Genomic DNA, 19954 nt, shown 5'->3' with positions numbered 1-19954 from the left:
TTTCGTACAAAATTAAAAGCACATGTTAAATTAAAGTGCATCATTTCCACTGGGCCATTTTCTGGGAGCAAGGCATTTGCCCATCAGTGAAAGGAATTCCCTAGCCCCCTGACAGAAAGACTTCTAGTGAGGCAGTAAAGTAATACAGCAATGAACAAAGCCAGGCCATGGTTTCTGATGTGCAATTCTTGGTGTGTCATGTGCATTATTCCATGACTTAAAAAACCTGCCACAAAATAATTCAACATTTGATGCCCTGCGATGAATGTTACACACAAAACCAAGTGAGAGTAAATCCTGCCCTGTCTTGGGACAAGATGGTGGGGTGGGTGGGGGGCGGAGATAAGGAAGTGCAAAAGATCTCCTGTTTACACAAGCAGGACAAAACCCCTCCATAGCACTCAAGTAATCCCAAAGAGAGATAGCTGGCTAATATGCTAGCTTGCATATCATCAGCTGAGGGGTGTGTAATCACTCCCACCTGCCCCCTCCCCAAGCAAGGTTGTGTATATTCTGCCATCAGTAACAGCACCAGCGGGCAGTAGTAGGGAAACATGTTGTTCTGTTCAGAAAAGCAGCAAAGTTGCTCTCCACAGCATATTCCTCCCAGTGTGCTGCCAGGATTTGTGTCAAAGATAAGACTGCAGGTAGCATCTCTACACCTTAATGCACTGGCCAGGGCAGAATTTCAGGATAGTCTACTGCAAATCCTCACCAGCCCCACTTCCTGCCCACATATTATGGAATGAAAAAGTTGCAGTGCTCTTGGAACACTGCAAATCTTTGATCTGAGAAAAACAAAGCAGGAGCACCTATTCCCCACTGACTTGCAACCCACTCCCCTCCCCGTCATCTACCTCTTTCTCTACCCTACCCCACTTGCGAGGCACAGCTCATCTCGCTGCTGGCAGCACCACCTCGTATCCCTGGCATCTCTCTGTATTGCCCCCTTCCCTCTCTGGCAGCCAGCCTGGGGAGTAGTCAGAAGTTGTCCTAGCCTAAACAGTACTCATTTTGTAACATGCTCAGATGTTATGGTGATGAGCACCACAGATATGCTTATAAATACAGAGACTCTGACTACTGTCCAGAAAAATGTTCTCCCCACAACTTAATAATCGGATGATGCTTATTCACAATAGGGTGAAATTCAACCCATGCACTGAGGCTGCATAGACCTTACACACCACTTAAGCCACACTTGAACTATTAAGATGGGGCTTGTGTGGGCTCTTTACACTGCAGTGAATTTCACCCAGTACTGAATAATATAGTTAATTGAAGCGAAAATGAATATCTGCAAAACTAACTCATCATCCTTAAAATCCCTCTTTGAAAACTTTCCTTTCCCATAAAGCTTACAAAAAACCAAACTTGACAGTGGCAAGGCTGCCGATCTGTCCACAACCTATCATGCTGGCCAAGATTGTCTCATTGTTTCCTTGTACTCCTCTGTCTGTCTGCCTGCCCGTCTCCATCTATGGTTTCTTGCCTTATACTTAGATTGTAAGCTCTCTGCAGCAGGGACTGTCTTTTAGTCTGTTTGTACAGAACCTAGAACAGTGAGGTCCTTGCCATGACTTTGGCTCCTAGGCACTGTAATACTATCATCATAGGAACATTCTCTGCTGGGATTCTCTTTTTAAATAATTATTATACGATTACACAAAATATCCACAATAATACAAAATGCTACATACTTGCATCTGTGGTTGTCTTAAGTCTGAATTACTTAACTACTGTGTGATTAAGATCTCAGCCTGCTAAATTAACACAGGGTTTTTCATACTTTTTTAAACAAAAGATAAAAATATCAAAATCAATACACCAATGTTTGTAAAAGCACTCTAGGAGCCCCAGATAAAATTGCTCTATAGAGCAAATGTAAAGTATTGTTGTGAAACAAAGGTGACAAAGGTATGCAAACAGATGTGCAGGAAAAGGTTCTGTATGAGATGAAATAGCATCCATAGTAAGATACACAAAAGTTACGTGTGTCATGGACTGGCTTTTTCCTTGGAAGTTTCCTATCTAATACTGACCCGGCCCAACATGGCTTATCTTGTGATATTTAACGAAGGCACAATCTTCGGTGGTATGCTGCAGGGTTTTGTGTATGCATTTGGTATCTCTGTATTCACTAAAGTTCCAGGGACTGAGAAAACAGCAGCAGGAATCAAATATATAACATTGCAGAACACCAGAAAGGCCTTTGGTACACAAAGGGTGAAAATGTAGCTTCATTGAAGTCCATGGGAGGTTTACCATTGATTTCATAAGGCCAGCATTTCCCCTGAAATCTTTCAGTCTAATTTAAATATATATGATATCATTAAGCAAAGCCAATGCTACCAGCAACAAACCTAGAAATGGTGATGTTCTTAAGCAGTCACCATCCATTTACTGACCAGAATCAAACACTTTTAACTTTCAAAATTGGGCAAGGGTCCAATGTTGTTTTCATTGAAGACAAGGAGAGTTTTGCTACTAAATTTACTGGGCAAAGGAACAGGCCTAAAAGAGACCTACACATTAAGGCTACTTCTTTTAAAGCAGTCATCAATTCCTAACCCTGAAGCTGTAAATTACTCTAACTCCCATAATTTATTCATCCCATGATTCATTTATAAATATGCAATATAATTATCATACCACTGGCTTTAAAATGTTATAAACTGCTGCTCTTGCTGCCATGAGAATGTGGTCTTTCAAATCTCTGTTAGTATAAATATTCTGGGCATTGGCCCTGGTATAACTTTCTGAAGTTAAGGGGAAAGATGTATTTGTGCACAGTACGAATGCAATTTTTAAGTCTTTGTAACTTCAAACACATTTCTTCGAACATGGCAAAGACATTAGACTGCATTTAACACCAAATAAAAATACATGTCAAATCTGACTGAAAAAAATGTAATTTCTAAAGTAACCACGATCAAAACAAGGACCCGGTTCTGGTCATTCTTACGTTGATTTTACATCAGTATAATTCCATTGGCTACCCTGAAATTACTCCAGATTAACACCAGCGTGGGTGAGATAAGAATGAAGCCCAGTTGTCTACAACATTTTTAAACTGGAAAAAAAATGCTTCCCCTGCCACATTCAGACAAAGCAAAACTGGAAGGACGTTTTTAATGAGGCTTTGAAAGAATTCATTTCTCAGCAAAGAAAAAGCATGATGAATTTTTGTTGAAAACAAAAGGAGAGGAGGTTTGAAAGATATAACTAACTGAGATTAGGGATGTCACTGAAAGTGCCATCTTCATTTTAAGGATAGAGGCAGTATATTATGTCCACCATCTGCACTGAATGTGTCTTACTCTATGTTTGTAAAGCGCCGTGTAGAGGTATGATGCTAATAATAGTAATGATGTTCTAGATTGTGCCTCCTGGATTGCACACAGGGGGTCCTTGCTGCAAACAGATTTCCCCATCTTCCAGGTAGACAGGGAGTGTCAGCTACCACCATGGCACTGTGCTCCCCACCTCTAGTCTCATGGAAGGCACTCCATGGGTTCAGTTGTCTGTATACAGAGAGGAATAGGACAGCCAAGGGAGAAGCAGTTGGCAGGCCAAAGCAGACACATCGTCCCTTCCAGATCAGTGGTTCATAACAAAAAAATAAATAACACCATCAGGGAACCTGGCTGTATTATCTTTTCTATGGAACACCCCTACTCTGTGGGTCTGAGAGGCCATCACACAAGGAAAAGATCATGGTAATGCAACGTCAGTGGACTCACACTGCCAAAGAAGGGGAGGCATCAGAGGTCACAGCCAGTGCAGGGGCAAGGGGTCTCTGCACAGTAAACCCTGGCCCATGGAACTGTCTAGAGGTTCAGCAGGTTTGTGATGAGTCTGGTGGTCTACTCCATGGGGTGCAAACATTCTCCCTGATGGAACACTCAAGAAGAAATTCTGCCAGACAAACCTCAAAGACAGAGGTTCTCAACCTGTTCCATACAAAGAGCCCACTCCCAGCTAGCCAGGAGCCTCCTCCCATTTAATTATATGGGAAGAGCATGGTGGTTGTGACCCCTTGATCCCTGTTCTTGACCTGCTGCAGGTTGTGACCCCCTGGGATGAGAACTCATGGTCAAAGAAATTTCATCTATTGAGCCCTTTTTTTCATGGGTTTTTCACAATGGGAGAGGTAAATCTGGGCCAATAATAAATAAATAGATAAATAAATAAATAATAAACCTTCCAGTTAGATTTGCTTTTATATATAAAAGTAAATGTTTAACTTGAAGATGGAGCTTCAATAATGCATTGTTGCATAGCAGCATAATTTTTGAAGAGACTGGTGTAGGCATGGGACTGGATCAATGTGGGGGAAGGCCCATTGAAAGTGCAGGCAAAAAGTCCAAGGAAAAATGTATGCTAATAAAATGGTTAACATGTTATGCAAACACTTACAAAACTATGCAGAGCCCGTTTTATGTCATCATCTTTGATACCAATTATTAATTAGAGACTATTCTATTTTGGCAGAAGGGATATCAAGAGAAGGATGTGTGCTGCATCAGCTCTTAGAACTGGCTTGTTTCCTTTTGGATGAGTACTGAAGCTTCAAGCTACTTTGAAGAGCAAAGAGCATTGGGCCAAGAGGTGCATGTCAGACATGCCAAAGTGTAAGGGAGGATTTTGAAGCTGTTTGGTATTTCCCAATTAACTTAATCAAATGATACAGGTTGACTGACAGGAAATAACAGGGGAAATGGTTCCAATGAAAAGGTAAATTGGCATCTAGGTGCTCTCCAGGAAGCAATTCTCTCCCCAGATAAAAAATGTACTACTGTTGAGAAAGGCCTTTCTGAGGTCAAGGACACAGTGGGAGGAACAGAGGTCTTCTCAGAGAGGCAGACCTCAACGGAGTTGAAAAATAAAGCAGATACTGGATTACCAACACTGTGAAGAAGGGATGGCCTCATACTATGGTAGGAAATGCCCTTAAGAAATGTATCACTACATAGTCTATATGAATATCCTAGTGTCAGAGCCAGGCCATAAGCAGCCAGTGTGCCCAGTGTGCCCTGGTCAGCTGCTAAGTTGTGATTGGGAGACGTGTCTCAGGGTCAGGAGCGAGCCAGGTCAGAATGCCAGGAAGTCAGGGTCAGGCATGAAGTTGCAGGAAGATAGAGTCAGAGTTGAGCCAGGTCAGGATATCAGGAAGCCGGAGTCAGGCACCAAGTTTTAAGTAGCAATCAAATCGGAAAGTCAAGGACAAACTGGGGTCACAAACCACAGTCTACCACAAGCACAGTCTGGAGCAGAAATCAACCGCAAATGGACTTGAACCCTCAATCTTCTGATCTAAACTCAGATGTCTTATCTATGCGGCCATGCGAAATAGGCAGGTAGCCTGCCTCGTTGCTCAGACAGCTCCTCTTGCTGGCATCTGGATTTAAATACTGGGTGTTGGCCAATCAGTGGGTTGTAAGGTGTGCTGTGAGGCCCTGCTGTGTGATACTTCCTGCTGAACCTTGCTTCACAGATCGATTGTAGTGGCGCAGCTACTTCAGCAGCCTAGAGCCCCCCATAATCCCAATGTTCTTACACCTACTCACACAGATTTTTTTGAGACAAAGATCAAGTAGATTCTGTCAGACTGAGGTCTCTAAACAAACTGAAATTTAGGACTAGAAAAAGAAAAGCAGTGGTCACCTGTTCAAGTACAAACTGCCAGCACAAGATTTTTACAGCTAGCCAGGAAAACCACAAGGCATTTATACCAAGCATCACAGATTTTATTTTATCGAGATTACATCAGTGTATTGAAGAGAAGAGAAGGAACAGGATGACTACAAAAAGGAACACAAAATCTGACTTATGTTCTGTAAGTGAGACTGATTTTGAGGATGTTTTTGTGTGCCCTTACTTTCCTTATAGAAACAGCTGTATCTTTCTTTCATTGAAGATCCTGAAAGAGAGATGAACTCAGACAATGGAGAATCAGATGGCTCAGAGATTCAGATTGCTTTTTTTTATGCTTTTCAATGTTTTATAAAGATTTGTCTGGTACATACCTAAAAATTATATAAAACAAATTAATGAAAATTACTGATAAAAATGATACCAATACACTAATGATCAGATACAGGTAATAGTAATAAGATATTTAAGAAATCATGAATATTGCTCTTGGAAAACATCCAAAACCAAGGATTTAATCAACTAAAAAAGTGTGACTTCCAGCTGCCTGAATGGAAGCAATGTTACCATTTATAAATTTTACTTGAGGATTATCCTAAGGTAGACAGTAGACATGCTTTATTATACTGATCCTATGCAGTGTTTGTATTTCTTCTCTACATTTACTGTTCTCATCATGAATTACTTTAGAAAGCAAGCAAAAATACCAGCATGTGGGCTGCAGAGAGTTTATGGGAAGATGATTGAGGACACCCAATGAGAGCCAGCACAATTTTGTGGGAAGGAAGGCTGCTGGAAGCCCACTCCTCCCATGAAGAGCAAGCGTCCCAGACTAAAAGAAAAGGAGTACCTGTGGCACCTTAGAGACTACCAAATTTATTTGAGCATAAGCTTTTGTGAGCTACAGCTCACTTCATCTGAAACCTCTCATTATGCAAGGTACTGAATTTAGCCGTGTGGAGTGGAAATCTATCAACTTCAGGAATGCATCTGATGAAGTGAGCTGTAGCTCACGAAAGCTTATGCTCAAATAAATTTGCTAGTCTCTAAGGTGCCACAAGTCCTCCTTTTCTTTTTGCGGATACAGACTAACACGGCTGCTACTCTGAAACCCATCCCAGACTAGTGCTCCAGAGATCCATTAAGGAAAGCTTCTCCCAGTTTGAGATGCTGAGGCCTTCGCACAAAGAGCAGTTTCTCTATCAAATCTGTGCTTTAGACACTCCTGAGACACACCATATAGAGACTTCTTCTATCTCAGGCCCCAGAACCTTCACATAAAGCAGTTTCCCTATTTAATACCAAAGCCTCTTCTCTACAGATTCTGTCAGTCTAACCAGCATGCCTAAACACTGACTACAAGAATATTAGTAAATGAGGCCATCAGAAAACAATCTTGTTTGACCAGTGGCCAATGGGTCATTTGTTTAGAAATGCAGTCACAAACAAGAAAGGAAAGATGTCTGAGTTTAACAACAAGATTAATATGTAACTCCCCAGTTCTAAGAGGTATGTCGGAACAATAATGCTCCAAAGGCAATAAAAAGCATTTAGTTTTTGGATATGGCCACAGGACTACCCTCAGAATATACACCTAAGGGAAGCGTGGAGTTATCCAGTATTAGGTATTTAGAGGAATGAAGAGTTGAAGGCTTTCTGCTAAGCTATTGTTTTCTGCCTTCTTCATTCTTGTGAAAATTTTCATGTCATAACCATCTTTTTTATATGTCCCAGTGACATTTTCTGTTATGTTTTACTGCACAGTTTAAGAGATTGATGAATGGCAAACATCTTATAAATATTTAACAGTATCCTGGGCGTTTAGTTATAAGAGGCATTTAGCATCTGGACCTCAATTTGATATGATAAAAAAAAAAACAAGTTAGGCAATTAGCTGATAAGCAATTAACAGGATTAACAACATATGCAATTAGCTACAGTCAGAGCAGGATGACATGATTTTATGCACATAAGCAGATTATTTAGTTAAGTGATAGGCATTAAGTAGAGTGCACAGTATCAGAAGTGTGTATGTTTATTTGCAGCCTTGTCTAAAAGAAGGGTTTCTTGACTATCCAATAAATAAATTACAGTTATGTGTGGGGCTGGTAGCACCATGTATTTTGAAGATTGCTCAACACTTCCTACTATAAGACCCTATTTTCAGTTGCTTATAAAACTTTGCCGAATTGCAACCATTTGGGCTGAAATTGTCCATGCTGGGTGTCTGCCACAGCCTGAATTCTGGAAAGTTTCAGCCAAACCACTTAGTCACTTCCAAGAACGAAGCTAGGAAATGTTGAGTTGGTTTACAATGTTAAAAAAAAAAAATCTGGTCACCTTGTCTTTGGAAAGCTGTAGTTCCCTCCCGCTTTGGATCAGGACTTGAAATGACGGGGAAGGAGGGTGGGAGGAGGAGGCATGGCCTTTATGTCAGGTAAGTGCTTTGGCATCCCTGTGAAAATCCACCAAATTTGGCCAATTTATAAACCTTTGCAAAATCACAGTTTGTGCATATTCATTAGACTTAGAGTTTAGCAGCTAAAGTGACCAAAACTTTTGTCCTCACTGAGCATACTCCAGCCCCTCACAACTCCTAGCACTGACCAGACTGTGCATACAGCATCCCCACAGAGAGATGGTACATAATCGTAATCTGGGGCTACAGGGGCTCACTAAGACTTCTTCTGTAATTGCTGCTCTGTGCAGGGGTGGGCCCAGGCACTGGAACAGAGAGCAGTTCTTCTGTGTTCCCTATGCTCCCTCTCTGCTGGCACCCAGGCAGCGTAGAGGAAGAAGTCATCTGACTCAAAGGAGACTAGTGAGACTGGAACTGGAGGGATATACGGGAGATCCAGAAGCTGTGACTGGGAGTTTTTTTGGGGGGAGAAGGCTGTGACTGGGGGCTGGGTGGAAATTGGGACTGGCTGGGCAAGGAAACTGGGAGCTTGGTGTTGGAATGGGATGGAGAGGAAGCTGGGGCTGGTTGGGCAAGGAGGCTGGGACAAGGAACTGGGGAGAAGGTGGGGAGAGAGATTGAGATTGTATGAGGAACCTTTGGAAAGATCTTTCCTGTATACTGAATAAAGGCAGGGGTCCTGTGGAAAAAATAGAATCATAGAACTGGAAGGGACCTTGAGAGGTCATCTAGTCCAGTCCCCTGCACTCATGGCAGGACTAAGTATGATCTAAACCAGTGGTTCTTAACCTTTACTCCAGCCTGCACCCCTTTGGTTCTCAAAATATGTTCTCGCACCCCTTATCAAAAATCATTGAAATAGGTCAGTTCTTTAAACCTAGATATATTTTTGTTTGTATATTACAGTAATCATTAAAAAATGTATAACGTTAATAAATACAGAGGTTTGATGAAACAAAGTAGTTGTACTTACATGCCTGTGCTTAATTTGTGTTTTCGATGATTTATCTTCTAAAAAATTCTGGCATGTCTCGCACCCCCAGAAAGGGCATCTCACACCCCAGGGGGTGCATGCACCCCAGGTTAAGAACCACTGATCTAGACCATTCCTGACAGGTGTTTGTCTAACCTGCTCTTAAAAAACTCAAATGATGGAGATTCCACAACCTCCCTTGGCAATTTATTCCAGGGCTTAACTACTCTGACAGGAAATTTTTCCTAACATCCAACCTAAACCTCCCTTGCTGCAATTTAAGCCCATTGCTTCTTGTCCTATCCTCAAAGGTTAAGACCAATTTTTCCCTCTCCTTCTTGGAACAACCTTGTATGTGCTTGAAAACTGTTTTCGTGTCCCCTCTCAGTCTTTTCTTCTCCAGACTAAACAATAGTATAGGATCATGTAATTAAAGACTGCATAATAATGTGTAAATTCAAGGGAGCTGAATGAAGTTGAAAAAGCCCTGATCTTCAGAGGACTGATCACCCATAATTACAGTTGGAGGTAGTGGGTCCTGAGCACCTCTGGTTATTAGGACCAAGGGTTCTTTAAAAGGCTGACTAAAGTTAGGATCCCAAATCCATATTTATAACCCTATATAATGATTGGGATTTGGGAGGGGAAAAGATTTTCAAAAGGTACTTAAGTACCTAATTTCCATTGTCTTAGCCCTGGTCTACACTACGAGTTTAGGTCGGATTTAGCAGCGTTAGATCAGTTTAGCCCTGCACCCATCCACACTACGAAGCCATTTTTTCCCCGACTTTAAGGGCTCTTAAATCCAGTTTCTGTACTCCTCCCCTAAGAGTGGATTAGCACTGAAATTGACCTGGCTGGGTTGAATTTGGGGTAGCGTGGACACAATTCAACAGTATTGGCCTCCAGGAGCTATCCCAGAGTGCTCCAATGTGACCACTCTGGACAGCACTCTCAACTCAGATGCACTGGCCAGGTAGACAGGAAAAGCCCCGGGAACTTTTGAATTTCATTTCCTGTTTGGCCAGTGTGGTGAGCTCATCAGCAGAGGTGACCTCATCAGCAGAGGTGACCATGATGGAGTCCCAGAATCACAAAAGAGCTCCAGCATGGACCGAACAGGAGGTACTGGATCTGATCGCTGCATCGGGAGATGAATCCGTGCTATCAGAACTCCATTCCAAAAGACGAAATGCCAAAATATTTGAAAAAATCTCCAAGGGCATGAAGGACAGAGGCTATCAAAGGGACCCGCAACAGTGCCGAGTGAAGGTAAGCCTACCAAAAAACCCAAGAGGCAAATGCCCACTCGGGGTCAGAGCCCCAGACATTCCGCTTCTATGATGAGCTGCATACAATTCTAGGGGGTGACCCTGCCACTGCCCCACCCCTGTACGTGGACTCCTGCAAAGGGGGAGTCTCACGCAACAGGGATGAGGATTTTGGGGACGAGGAAGATGATGAGGAGGGGGAGGTTGAAGATAGCGCACACCAGGCAAGCGGAGAAACTGTTCTCCCCAACAGCCAGGAACTGTTTATCACCTTGGAGCCAATACCCTCCCAACCCGGGCTCCCAGACCTCGAAGGCAGAAAAGGCAGCTCTGGTGACTGTACGTTTGTAAATATAATACACGGTTTAAAAGCAAGCATGTTTAATAATTAATTTGCCCTGAAGACTTGGGATGCATTCGCAGCCAGTACAGCTACTGGAAAAGTCTGCTAATGTGTATGGGGATGGAGCGGAAATCCTCCAGGGAAATCTCAATGAAGCTCTCCTGGATGTACTCCCAAAGCCTTTGCAAAAGTTTCTGCGGAGGGCAGCATTATTCCATCCTCCATGGTAGGACACTTTACCACGGCAGGCCAGCAGCACGTAGTCTGGAATCATTGCATAACAAAGCATGGCAGCGTATGGTCCCATTATTTGCTGGCATTCAAGCAACATCCATTCTTTATCTCTCTGTGTTATCCTCAGGAGAGTGATATCATTCATGGTCACCTGGTTGAAATAGGGGAATTTTATTCAGAGGACATTCAGAGGTGGCCGTTCCTGCTGGGCTGTTTGCCTGTGGCTGAACAGAAATCATCCCCACTTTTCCCACACAGTGGGGGGAGGTGTGAAGCAATCATCCCAGAGAATTGGGTCTGTGTGTGGATGGGGGGGGGGTTAGTTGGGTTTGTGCTGCACGTTAACTTGAAAACCGCAGCCCCTCCTTTTAAATGGCCAAACCATTTTAAAGGGCCAATGCAAAGGGTGCTTGGTATGTGAAATGAGGGTGCTGCTGTTTGAAACCATTCCCACATGTTAGGAAGGTTAAAGAAGCCAAAAGACTGTGGCTTACCATGGCTGCCTGCAAGCCAAATTCTGTTGCCCGCCAGCCCTGCATGTGTGATCTCTCACACCATACTGGCAGGCCCTCGATATAAGAGGCAAAATGCGACCTTGTAAAGAAACCACACCTGCTATGTAATGTTAACAGCTTGGTTCACCATGAAAGAGTCTACCCATTGTTCTCTAAAATGTCTCTTTTTAAAGACTAATCTCCCTTTTTTCCCCTCCCGCATCTGCAAATGTTTCAACACTCCCCCTAACATCTCTGTCCCAGAGGCTATCAAAGGTTAGAAGCTGAAAAAAACGCACTTGCGATGAAATGTTCTCTGAGCTCATGCAGGCCTCCAACGCTGAAAGAGCCCAACACAATGCATGGAGGCAGACAATGTCAGAGTCCAGGAAAGCACAAAATGAATGCGAAGACAGGAGGGATGAGTGAGAGGAGAGGAGGGACAAGCGAGAGGACAGAAGGGACAAGTGAACGGAGAGGTGGCTTCAGCATGATGAGAGGAGGCAGGATGCAATGCTGAGGCTACTGGAGGATCAAAATGATATGCTCCGGCATATGGTTGAGGTGTAGAAAAGGCAGCAGGAGCACAGACCGCCACTGCAGCCCCTGTAACCAACCACCCTCCTTCCCAAGTTCCATAGCCTCCTCACCCAGAAGCCCAAGAACACAGTGGGGGGGCCTCCGTGCACCCAACCACTCCAACCCAGAGGATTGCCCAAGCAACAGAAGGCTGGCATTCAATAAATTTTGAAGTGCAGTGTGGCCTTGTCCTTCCCTCCTCCCCTACCCCACCCGGTGCTTCCCTCCTCCCCCACCCCCTTGGGCTACCTTGACAGTTATCCCCCCATTTGTGTGACGAATGAATAAAGAATGCATGAATGTGAAACAACAATGACTTTATTGCCTCTGCAAGTGGTGACAGAAGGGGGGAGGGGAGGGTGGTTGGCTTACAGGGAAGTAGAATGAACCAAGGGCGCGGGTTTTCATCAAGGAAACAAACAGAACTGTCACACCATAGCCTGGCCAGTCATTAAACTGGTTTTCAAAGCTTCTCTGATGCGTAGCGTGCCCTGCTGTGCTCTTCTAACCGCCTTGGTGTCTGGCTGTGCTTAATCGGCAGCCAGGCGATTTGCCTCAACCTCCCACCCCACCATAAACATCTCCCCCTTACTCTCACCGATATTGTTATTACTGCTTGCTATGTGCTCCACAATGGGAATATTGGTTTCGCTGAGGTCTAACCGAGTCAGTAAACTGTGCCAGCGCGCTTTTAAACATCCGAAGGCACATTCTACCACCATTCTGCACTTGCTCAGCCAAAAGTTGAACAGTTCCCGACTACTGTCCAGGGTGCCTGTGTACAGCTTCGTGAGCCATGGCATTAAGGGGTAGGCTGAGTCTCCAAGGATAACTATAGGCATTTCAACATCCCCAATGGTTATTTTCTGGTCTGGAAAGTAAGTCCCTTGCTGCAGTCGTTCCCACAGACCAGAGTTCCTGAAGATGCAAGCGTCATCTACCTTTCCTGGCCGTCCTACGTTGATGTTGGTGAAACGTCTCTTGTGATCCACCAGTGCTTGCAGCACTATTGAAAAGTACCCCTTGCGGTAAACGTACTGGCTGCCTTGGTGGTCCGGTCCCAAGATAGGGATATGCATTTCATCTATCGCCCCACCACAGTTAGGGAATCCCATTGCAGCAAAGCCATCCACTATGACCTGCACATTTCCCAGAGTCACTACTCTTGATAGCAGCAGCTCAGTGATCATGTTGGCTACTTGCAACACAGCAGCCCCCACAGTAGATTTGCCCACTCCAAACTGATTCCCGTCTGACCGGTAGCTGTCTGGCATTGCAAGCTTCCAGAGGGCTATCGCCACTCGCTTGTGAACTGTGAGGGCTGCTCTCATCTTGGTATTCTTGCACTTCAGGGCAGGGGAAAGCAAGTCACAAAGTTCCATGAAAGTGCCCTTACGCATACGAAAGTTTCGCAGCCATTGGGAATCGTCCCAGACCTGCAACACTATGCGGTCCCACCAGTCTGTGCTTGTTTCCCAGGCCCAGAATTGGCATTCCACAGCATGAGCCTGCCCCATTGCCACCAGGATGGCCAAATTGCCAGGGCCCATACTTTGAGAGAAGTCTCTGTCCATGTCCTCATCACTCTCCTCACCGTGCTTCCGTCACCTACTTGCCTGCTTTTGCAGGTTCTGGTTCTGCATATACTGCATGATAATGCGCGTGGTGATCTGAGCGGGCTCCATTCTTGCTGTGGTATGGCGTGAGCAGGAGAGCAGAGTGGCAGCGGAAGCAGTGGGTGGATGATGTTGCTGACAGCAATATGGCGCCCGCACGGAAAAAGGCACAAAACAATTGTCGGTCGTTGCTTTCACGGAGGGAGGGAGGGGTAGGCTGGCAGCAGACAGTCCTGCTGGCTGGGAGAGCTATCCCTCTCTGCCAATATTCCAGGCAGGACTGAATCACCATTAGACAAAACTTAAAGAGATTGACCTGAGTCACTCCCATTTATGTGCAGGCGCCCTGACAGACCTTACTAAGGTCCGCCAGGAGCACCCATGTCTGCCCAGGCACCCCGACCGACCTGACCAAGGCCAGCCAGAGCACCCAGGAGATGACGAGGACAGCTACTAGTCGTATTGCTCTATCTGCTGCCACAAGGCAATGAGCTGCTGCTGTGTAGCAATGCAGTCCCATGTCTGCCAGCACCCAGGAGACATATGGTGACGGTGAGCTGAGCGGGTTCCATCCTTGCCATGGTATGGCGTCTGCACGGGTAACCCATGAAAAAAGACATGCAACGATTGCCTGCCATTGCTTTCACAGAGGGAGGGAGGGAATGGGAGCCTGACGACATATACCCAGAACCACCCTCAACCATGTTTTTTGCCCCATCAGGCATTGGGATCTCAACCCAGAATTCCAATGAGCGGTGGAGACTGCGGGAACTGTGGGATAGCTACCCACAGTGCAATGCTCTGGAAGTCGACGCTAGCCTCAGTACTGTGGACGCACTCCACCGACTTAATGGTTTTAATGGTTCTAAGTAAGGACACACACAATCGAGTGTATAAAATCACTTTCTAAAAATTCAACTTCTGTAAATTCAACCTAATTTGGTAGGGTAGACATACCCTTAGATATTGGTGATTTAGGCTGTGCAGCGTGTAACAAGACTCTCACTTGAGTCTAAATTAGCTCTTTTATTATACCATGGAGAGAGGAAGGGTCAAATGGTATCTAAGACCCTTACCTAGAGCCCACACCACCACATACATCTCCCCATCCTCTCTCAACTCATTGGGCTTTGGAACCCATGTCCCCTGCCTAGCAAGTGCCGTTCAGTTGAGGGTGAGTCCCTCCAATGTGGTATGCCAGGTACAGTTCTGCTGCCCTGGGTTCACACAATAATGGTAATAACCCTTTATTACTCCTGCCCAAATAACAAGGAGACTGGGGATCCAACACCAGCCACTAGTGATCATTTGAGCAAGCAGAGCACCTAGGCAGGCTGGGTGTGTCCATGCAAATGAGATCTGCTCCTGAAGTCTTTTTCCACAGCTCATCACTAGATGTCAGGGGAGAGCTCATTAGGACTCTGTTTACATTAATATTAAATTAAACAGATACTAAGATTTAAACCTGACTGTTGCAAGGATTTGTTACTATGCATAGCATACGTTACGCTTAAATATGAATTTAGTACCAGTTTAGTCTGTTGGGTAAAAGGAAAAGTCATTTGAAAATAGTATATGAATATAATTCTTAACCACACACACAAAAAAATCCTGTCCATGGGTTTCCGAAAATTACCTGACTCAATATTTTAATGGTGCCTCTACATTTCCACTGGGGAGAAAATTAGATCAAGATCAGTTTCTCTTGGAAAGGTGTATGGTGCTAATCACACCACATGACCTATATTCCTTAGTCTTTGCTAGGAGGATGGGCATGTAGAACTTGGCCTGCAAAGTTGATCAGGGCTAGACAGGCCAGGGAAAACCTGTTCTCATTTGCTTGGATGTTTTGCAATAAATGCCAACAACAAAAGGAAATACGTTAAAACTTGTCTGTAGTAGTGAGTTAGATGGGTAAATATTATCATCTTTGTGATGCCCACTGCTTTATTCATAGAGAATTGTGAACATTTTATCCCAGCCAGATGAAAAATATTTTGGAACATAATGAAAGATGGGCCAAAACTGGAATAATTGATCAAAGCCCCCAAAATTTTGGGGAGGAGGGGTGGTAAGATAAATGGGACTTAAATCTGAACCATTCCTGGTTTTGGTTTAGAATTTGAGGAAGTTTTAAAATAGAAAAATGAAATATGTTGCCACCATATGATGGTTTTTTTGCTTGCATGGGTATAACCTGTGGGCATCAGCTACACATAAGTAGTAAATCTGTCTTAGAGTCTCTCTCTCACTGAACAGATGGAGGAAAGGAAAAGAGGTTTTACTGATGGTATCCTCAACATCCAAAAAGAACTCCACCACGGTTAAAAAATAGGAGCAATTTTTTCAAGAGCTAATAGAACTAGCAAGGCCATCTGCATGATTTGCAGTAATATCACATACAGAACCAAATAAAGTTTATCAAGTCTACTACTTACATAAACTTGACATTTGCTCTAAATAAATATTTCAGAACAGTGCTATTTAACTTCAGGCCACATTGTTCAACCATAGGCTTCATAACAAAATGGTTATAACTCCCGTCTCTCAAGTGATTTATTAACACAGCTAGCACAATAGTTATCCATTCCTTTGTAGCCTACTAGCTTGTGGCTTGAGATACTGTTTTGCTTTAGGGGTTCCTGAAAGCATGGTGAGGCTTTAGCACTCTATACACTGCTCCCTCTTTAGATATGAATGTAGCTGGGCCAATGCTATTTCATGAGTTTTAGCAAGGTCTACTACTTTATTTAAATCAAACTTAGCTTCCTAAGTTATCAGCTTTTCCCAGACTTTTTCTGAATTTGTCCCAAGCACTCTCCTGTCCCACTCATGTCACGATCCTCAGACAGACACTATAGCTATATTGCGGACTGTCCTGTGGGTTCACTTATGCTTCATATTCTGTTTATAGAAATTGTAGCAAGCAAACATTGGGTAACGTGGGTTGACATACTCTTCAAACTTATTGTAATATACTCCTGGCTCTTTTGTGTCTTCAGCTGTCATCTCTGTCCAATTATTATAAATGTCTCTAACTTCTCTCCAATAAAGCTGCCAGCTTTCTCTGAGGTGGAACACAGTATCCGTTTGCCATAAAAACACTACACAGCAGGTCTTTTATAGGAGGGAAAGCAAAAGAGTTATCTCTAAGTCAATCTACTGTGGGAATTTGGAGAAGCAAAATGTAATTAATTACCAAGTCTGAATTTTGGCCAATACACTACTTACCCAACAGTTGCATTTTATCAGTTTCTTTCATTCTTTGTTTTTTGTTTTGGTGAGGGAACAGGTGGGGGAAGGGGGGACACCAGAGCTTGATTGTATATTAAGACTCGGTAATTTTTATTTCTACTGTGTGAACTCAGTTTTTTAGCTGTTATGATTTTTATATTGTAAGTTGTGCTGCTTTATGTGACTTTTTCAGATGAAAAATTAGGAATATAATACAGCCCTGAAGCAGAAGTTATTTTCAGAAACGGAAAGATTAGTTAATTATACATAAAGCAACCTCACAAAAAATAACCAGAGCGTGAAACAGCTACACTGCATGTCCTCTGCCTTTCACTGACCATTTCCAACTCGCTTGGTGCTTTGTGTTGCCTTTCTGCAGCATTTTTTTTCACCATCTGTACGTGCACTGACAACATTTTCATTTTAATTTGTTGATAGTAACTTTGGGGCTGGATCTAGTGAGTCCCTTTGCAGTTATCTAGCAGCTAGTTTAAAAAAATAAAACAAGGTGTCATGACATAATTGTGTTGTAAGGTTTTGCCATTCTTTTTCACTTTCTCTGTAACAAGAAATATGTTAGTGTTGTAGAAAGGAAATTACTTTTATGAACGCTTTCGCCTCCAAAATATTTCAGCTACTAGCTAAAATTAAGATGAAGAGAAGAAATTATCAAAGGCATCACCTTCTTTTGGATCTTCCTGGGTGCCTTCTCTTTATACATCTGTCTTCTAGATTGATATCTCTGTCTTGTACAGCACCAAGTACTTTGTCAGTGCCTAAGAAATAATAATAATAATAGTAATATGCTGAGAATTAGGTTTTTGTGAATGAAATGATGGCTCCATTTTGGGAGCGGTTCTAACTTTGTTGGTTTGTTTTTGGGTGGTGTAGCTTTTATGATCTCATTTTTATGCCAGTACCCAGATTCCGTCCATATGCCGATTCATCTTTCTGAAACAAAGTTGTGAAAAGTAAAAGATGAAAGTTATTTTAATGTCCCTTTAAAACAATTAGGGCCTTCAGATCTCTGTGCACAACTCCCATGAAAATCAACGTGAGTTGCATGAGTACATCTTATGCATGTTAAGTATGCATCTTCTTTTTTAAAAATTCCTATACTTACAATTTGAGAGGAGAGTCAGTCAGGATTGGTTGGCTAATCAAAAGATGAGGTATATATGAAGGGTGAGAGACTAGCTCTGGCAGTGAAATCACAGCTTTTTCTTTTCTTTTTTTTGAGGGTGGGAAAGGCCAGGTACAGGCATCTTGGTGATATCATTCTGACTGTAGGCCTCACCCAAGGCCCCATTTGAAGTCAGTGGAAAGACTCCCATTGACTTCAGTTGACTCTCTAGCACTAGATTCTCTTGACCTGGTGCAACCACCACTTCAGAGAGGAATTTTATATTTAATTTCTTATTTCCTGGTCCATTTGCCCACTGTACTATATAAAATACAGAAGCTTTATAAAGTTATAAGGAAAAATGAACACCGACAAATCCTTGTCTACTTGGGAGACTCACTTTGACATGAATTAGGGTCAGAAGCGGTTTCCAAACAATCCATTTCAAATACTGCATACAGGTGTACATACTGCAGTATGCTTTTCTGCACAGTAAGCGACCGTGGATTATAAAACTCTAGTTGTTCATGTTCATATTGCCTTACCTGAAGAGTTTAGAGCATTTTTCTATGCAACGGTTTACTGCTGACCTTTTAAAATAAGAATTGCTTTGCCCTTTTAAAATAAGTGCTTAGAAATACAACAATGATTATGAAATTGCAAACCATCTTTCTAATAAGAGAAGGTGATTTTCTTCACTGCAGAAAAGCTGGCATTAATAAGCTTATAATCAGTGATAAGAAAAAATTGTCATAATGGGTATTTGAAGTTTACATCCAACCAGACCTCTCAACAAGCCAAAAAACTATAATGCGGAGATCAGGAACAAAAGAAGAAATGTAGGGATTGCATAGCCTGTATGCCTTTCATATGCTTTATTATAGTCTAAAATGCTCTAAGACCAGTAAGTGGTGTAAGACGCATTCTCCGCTTTGTACTTTCTGGAAAAGAACAGGTAAACTGCACTGTCATGGAGAAAATGTCTCCAGTAATTGACTGAAGAATACAAATATCTACAGATGGCAGCCATTTGTTTTAGTCAGTTACATACGGTTTTATTTGTACCCATAGGGCCTGATCCAAAGCCCAATGAAATCAACAGGGGAGTCTTTCCATTGACTTGAGTGGGTTTTGATTCAGGACATAAGAACATAAGAATGGCCATACTGGGTCAGACCAAAGGTCCATCCAGTCCAGTATCCTGTCTACCGACAGTGGCCAATGCCAGGTGCCCCAGAGGGAGTGAATCTAACAGGTAAGGATCAAGTGATCATTCTCCTGCCATCCATTTCCATCCTCTGACAAACAGAGGCTAGGGACACCATTCCTTACCCATCCTGGCTAATAGCCATTAATGGACTTAACCTCCATGAATTTATCCAGTTGTCTTTTAAACCCTGTTATAGTCCTAGCCTTCACAACCTCCTCAGGCAGTGAGTTCCATAGGTTGACTGTGTGCTGAGTGAAGAAGAACTTCTTTTTATTTGTTTTAAACCTGCTGCCCATTAATTTCATTTGGTGGTCCCTAGTTCTTATATTATGGGAACAAGTAAATAGCTTCTCCTTATTCACTTTCTCTACACCACTCATGATTTTATACACCTCTCTCATATCCCCGCTTAGTCTCCCCTTTTGCAAGCTGAAAAGTCCTAGCCTCTTTAATCTCTCTTCATACGGGACCTGTTCCAAACCCCTCATCATTTTAGCTGCCCTTTTCTGAACCTTTTGTAATGCCAGTATATCTTTTTTGAGATGAGGGGACCACATCTGTATGCAGTATTCAAGATGTGGGCGTACCATGGATTTATCTAAGGGCAATAAGATATTCTCCGTCTTATTCCCTATCCCTTTTTAAATGATTCCTAACTTAATATCTGCGCAAAAGTCAACATGGTTTCTGTAAAGGGAGATCATGTTTTACTAATCTATTAGAGTTTTTTTAGGGGGTCAACAAACATGTGGACAAGGGAAATCCAGTGAACATAGTGTACTTAGATTTCCAGAAAGCTTTTG

At 43.0% G+C, this 19954-nt stretch overlaps 1 protein-coding gene across 10 annotated transcripts in view; it reads right to left on the bottom strand.

The window, feature by feature from the left end:
- THRB (thyroid hormone receptor beta) overlaps positions 1 to 19954 on the bottom strand; it is a 294090-nt gene that overhangs the window by 146939 nt on the left and 127197 nt on the right. For 9 of the 10 annotated variants that reach the window (XM_073333469.2, XM_073333472.2, XM_073333475.2 and 6 more), the window contains one exon: positions 17501 to 17594. The exons of the other annotated variant lie outside the window; for it this stretch is intronic. In XM_073333469.2, the coding sequence (XP_073189570.1) occupies positions 17501 to 17539 (39 nt within the window). In that variant the 5' untranslated portion in view covers positions 17540 to 17594. The remainder of the gene's footprint in view (positions 1 to 17500; positions 17595 to 19954) is intronic. 10 annotated transcript variants of the gene reach the window in all.

Source organism: Lepidochelys kempii, chromosome 2 (genome assembly GCF_965140285.1).
Source record: "Lepidochelys kempii isolate rLepKem1 chromosome 2, rLepKem1.hap1, whole genome shotgun sequence".
Classification (NCBI taxonomy): domain Eukaryota; kingdom Metazoa; phylum Chordata; order Testudines; family Cheloniidae; genus Lepidochelys; species Lepidochelys kempii.
The sequence above is the reverse complement of the archived record's forward strand: the minus strand, read 5'-3'. Positions and strand labels throughout refer to the sequence as shown.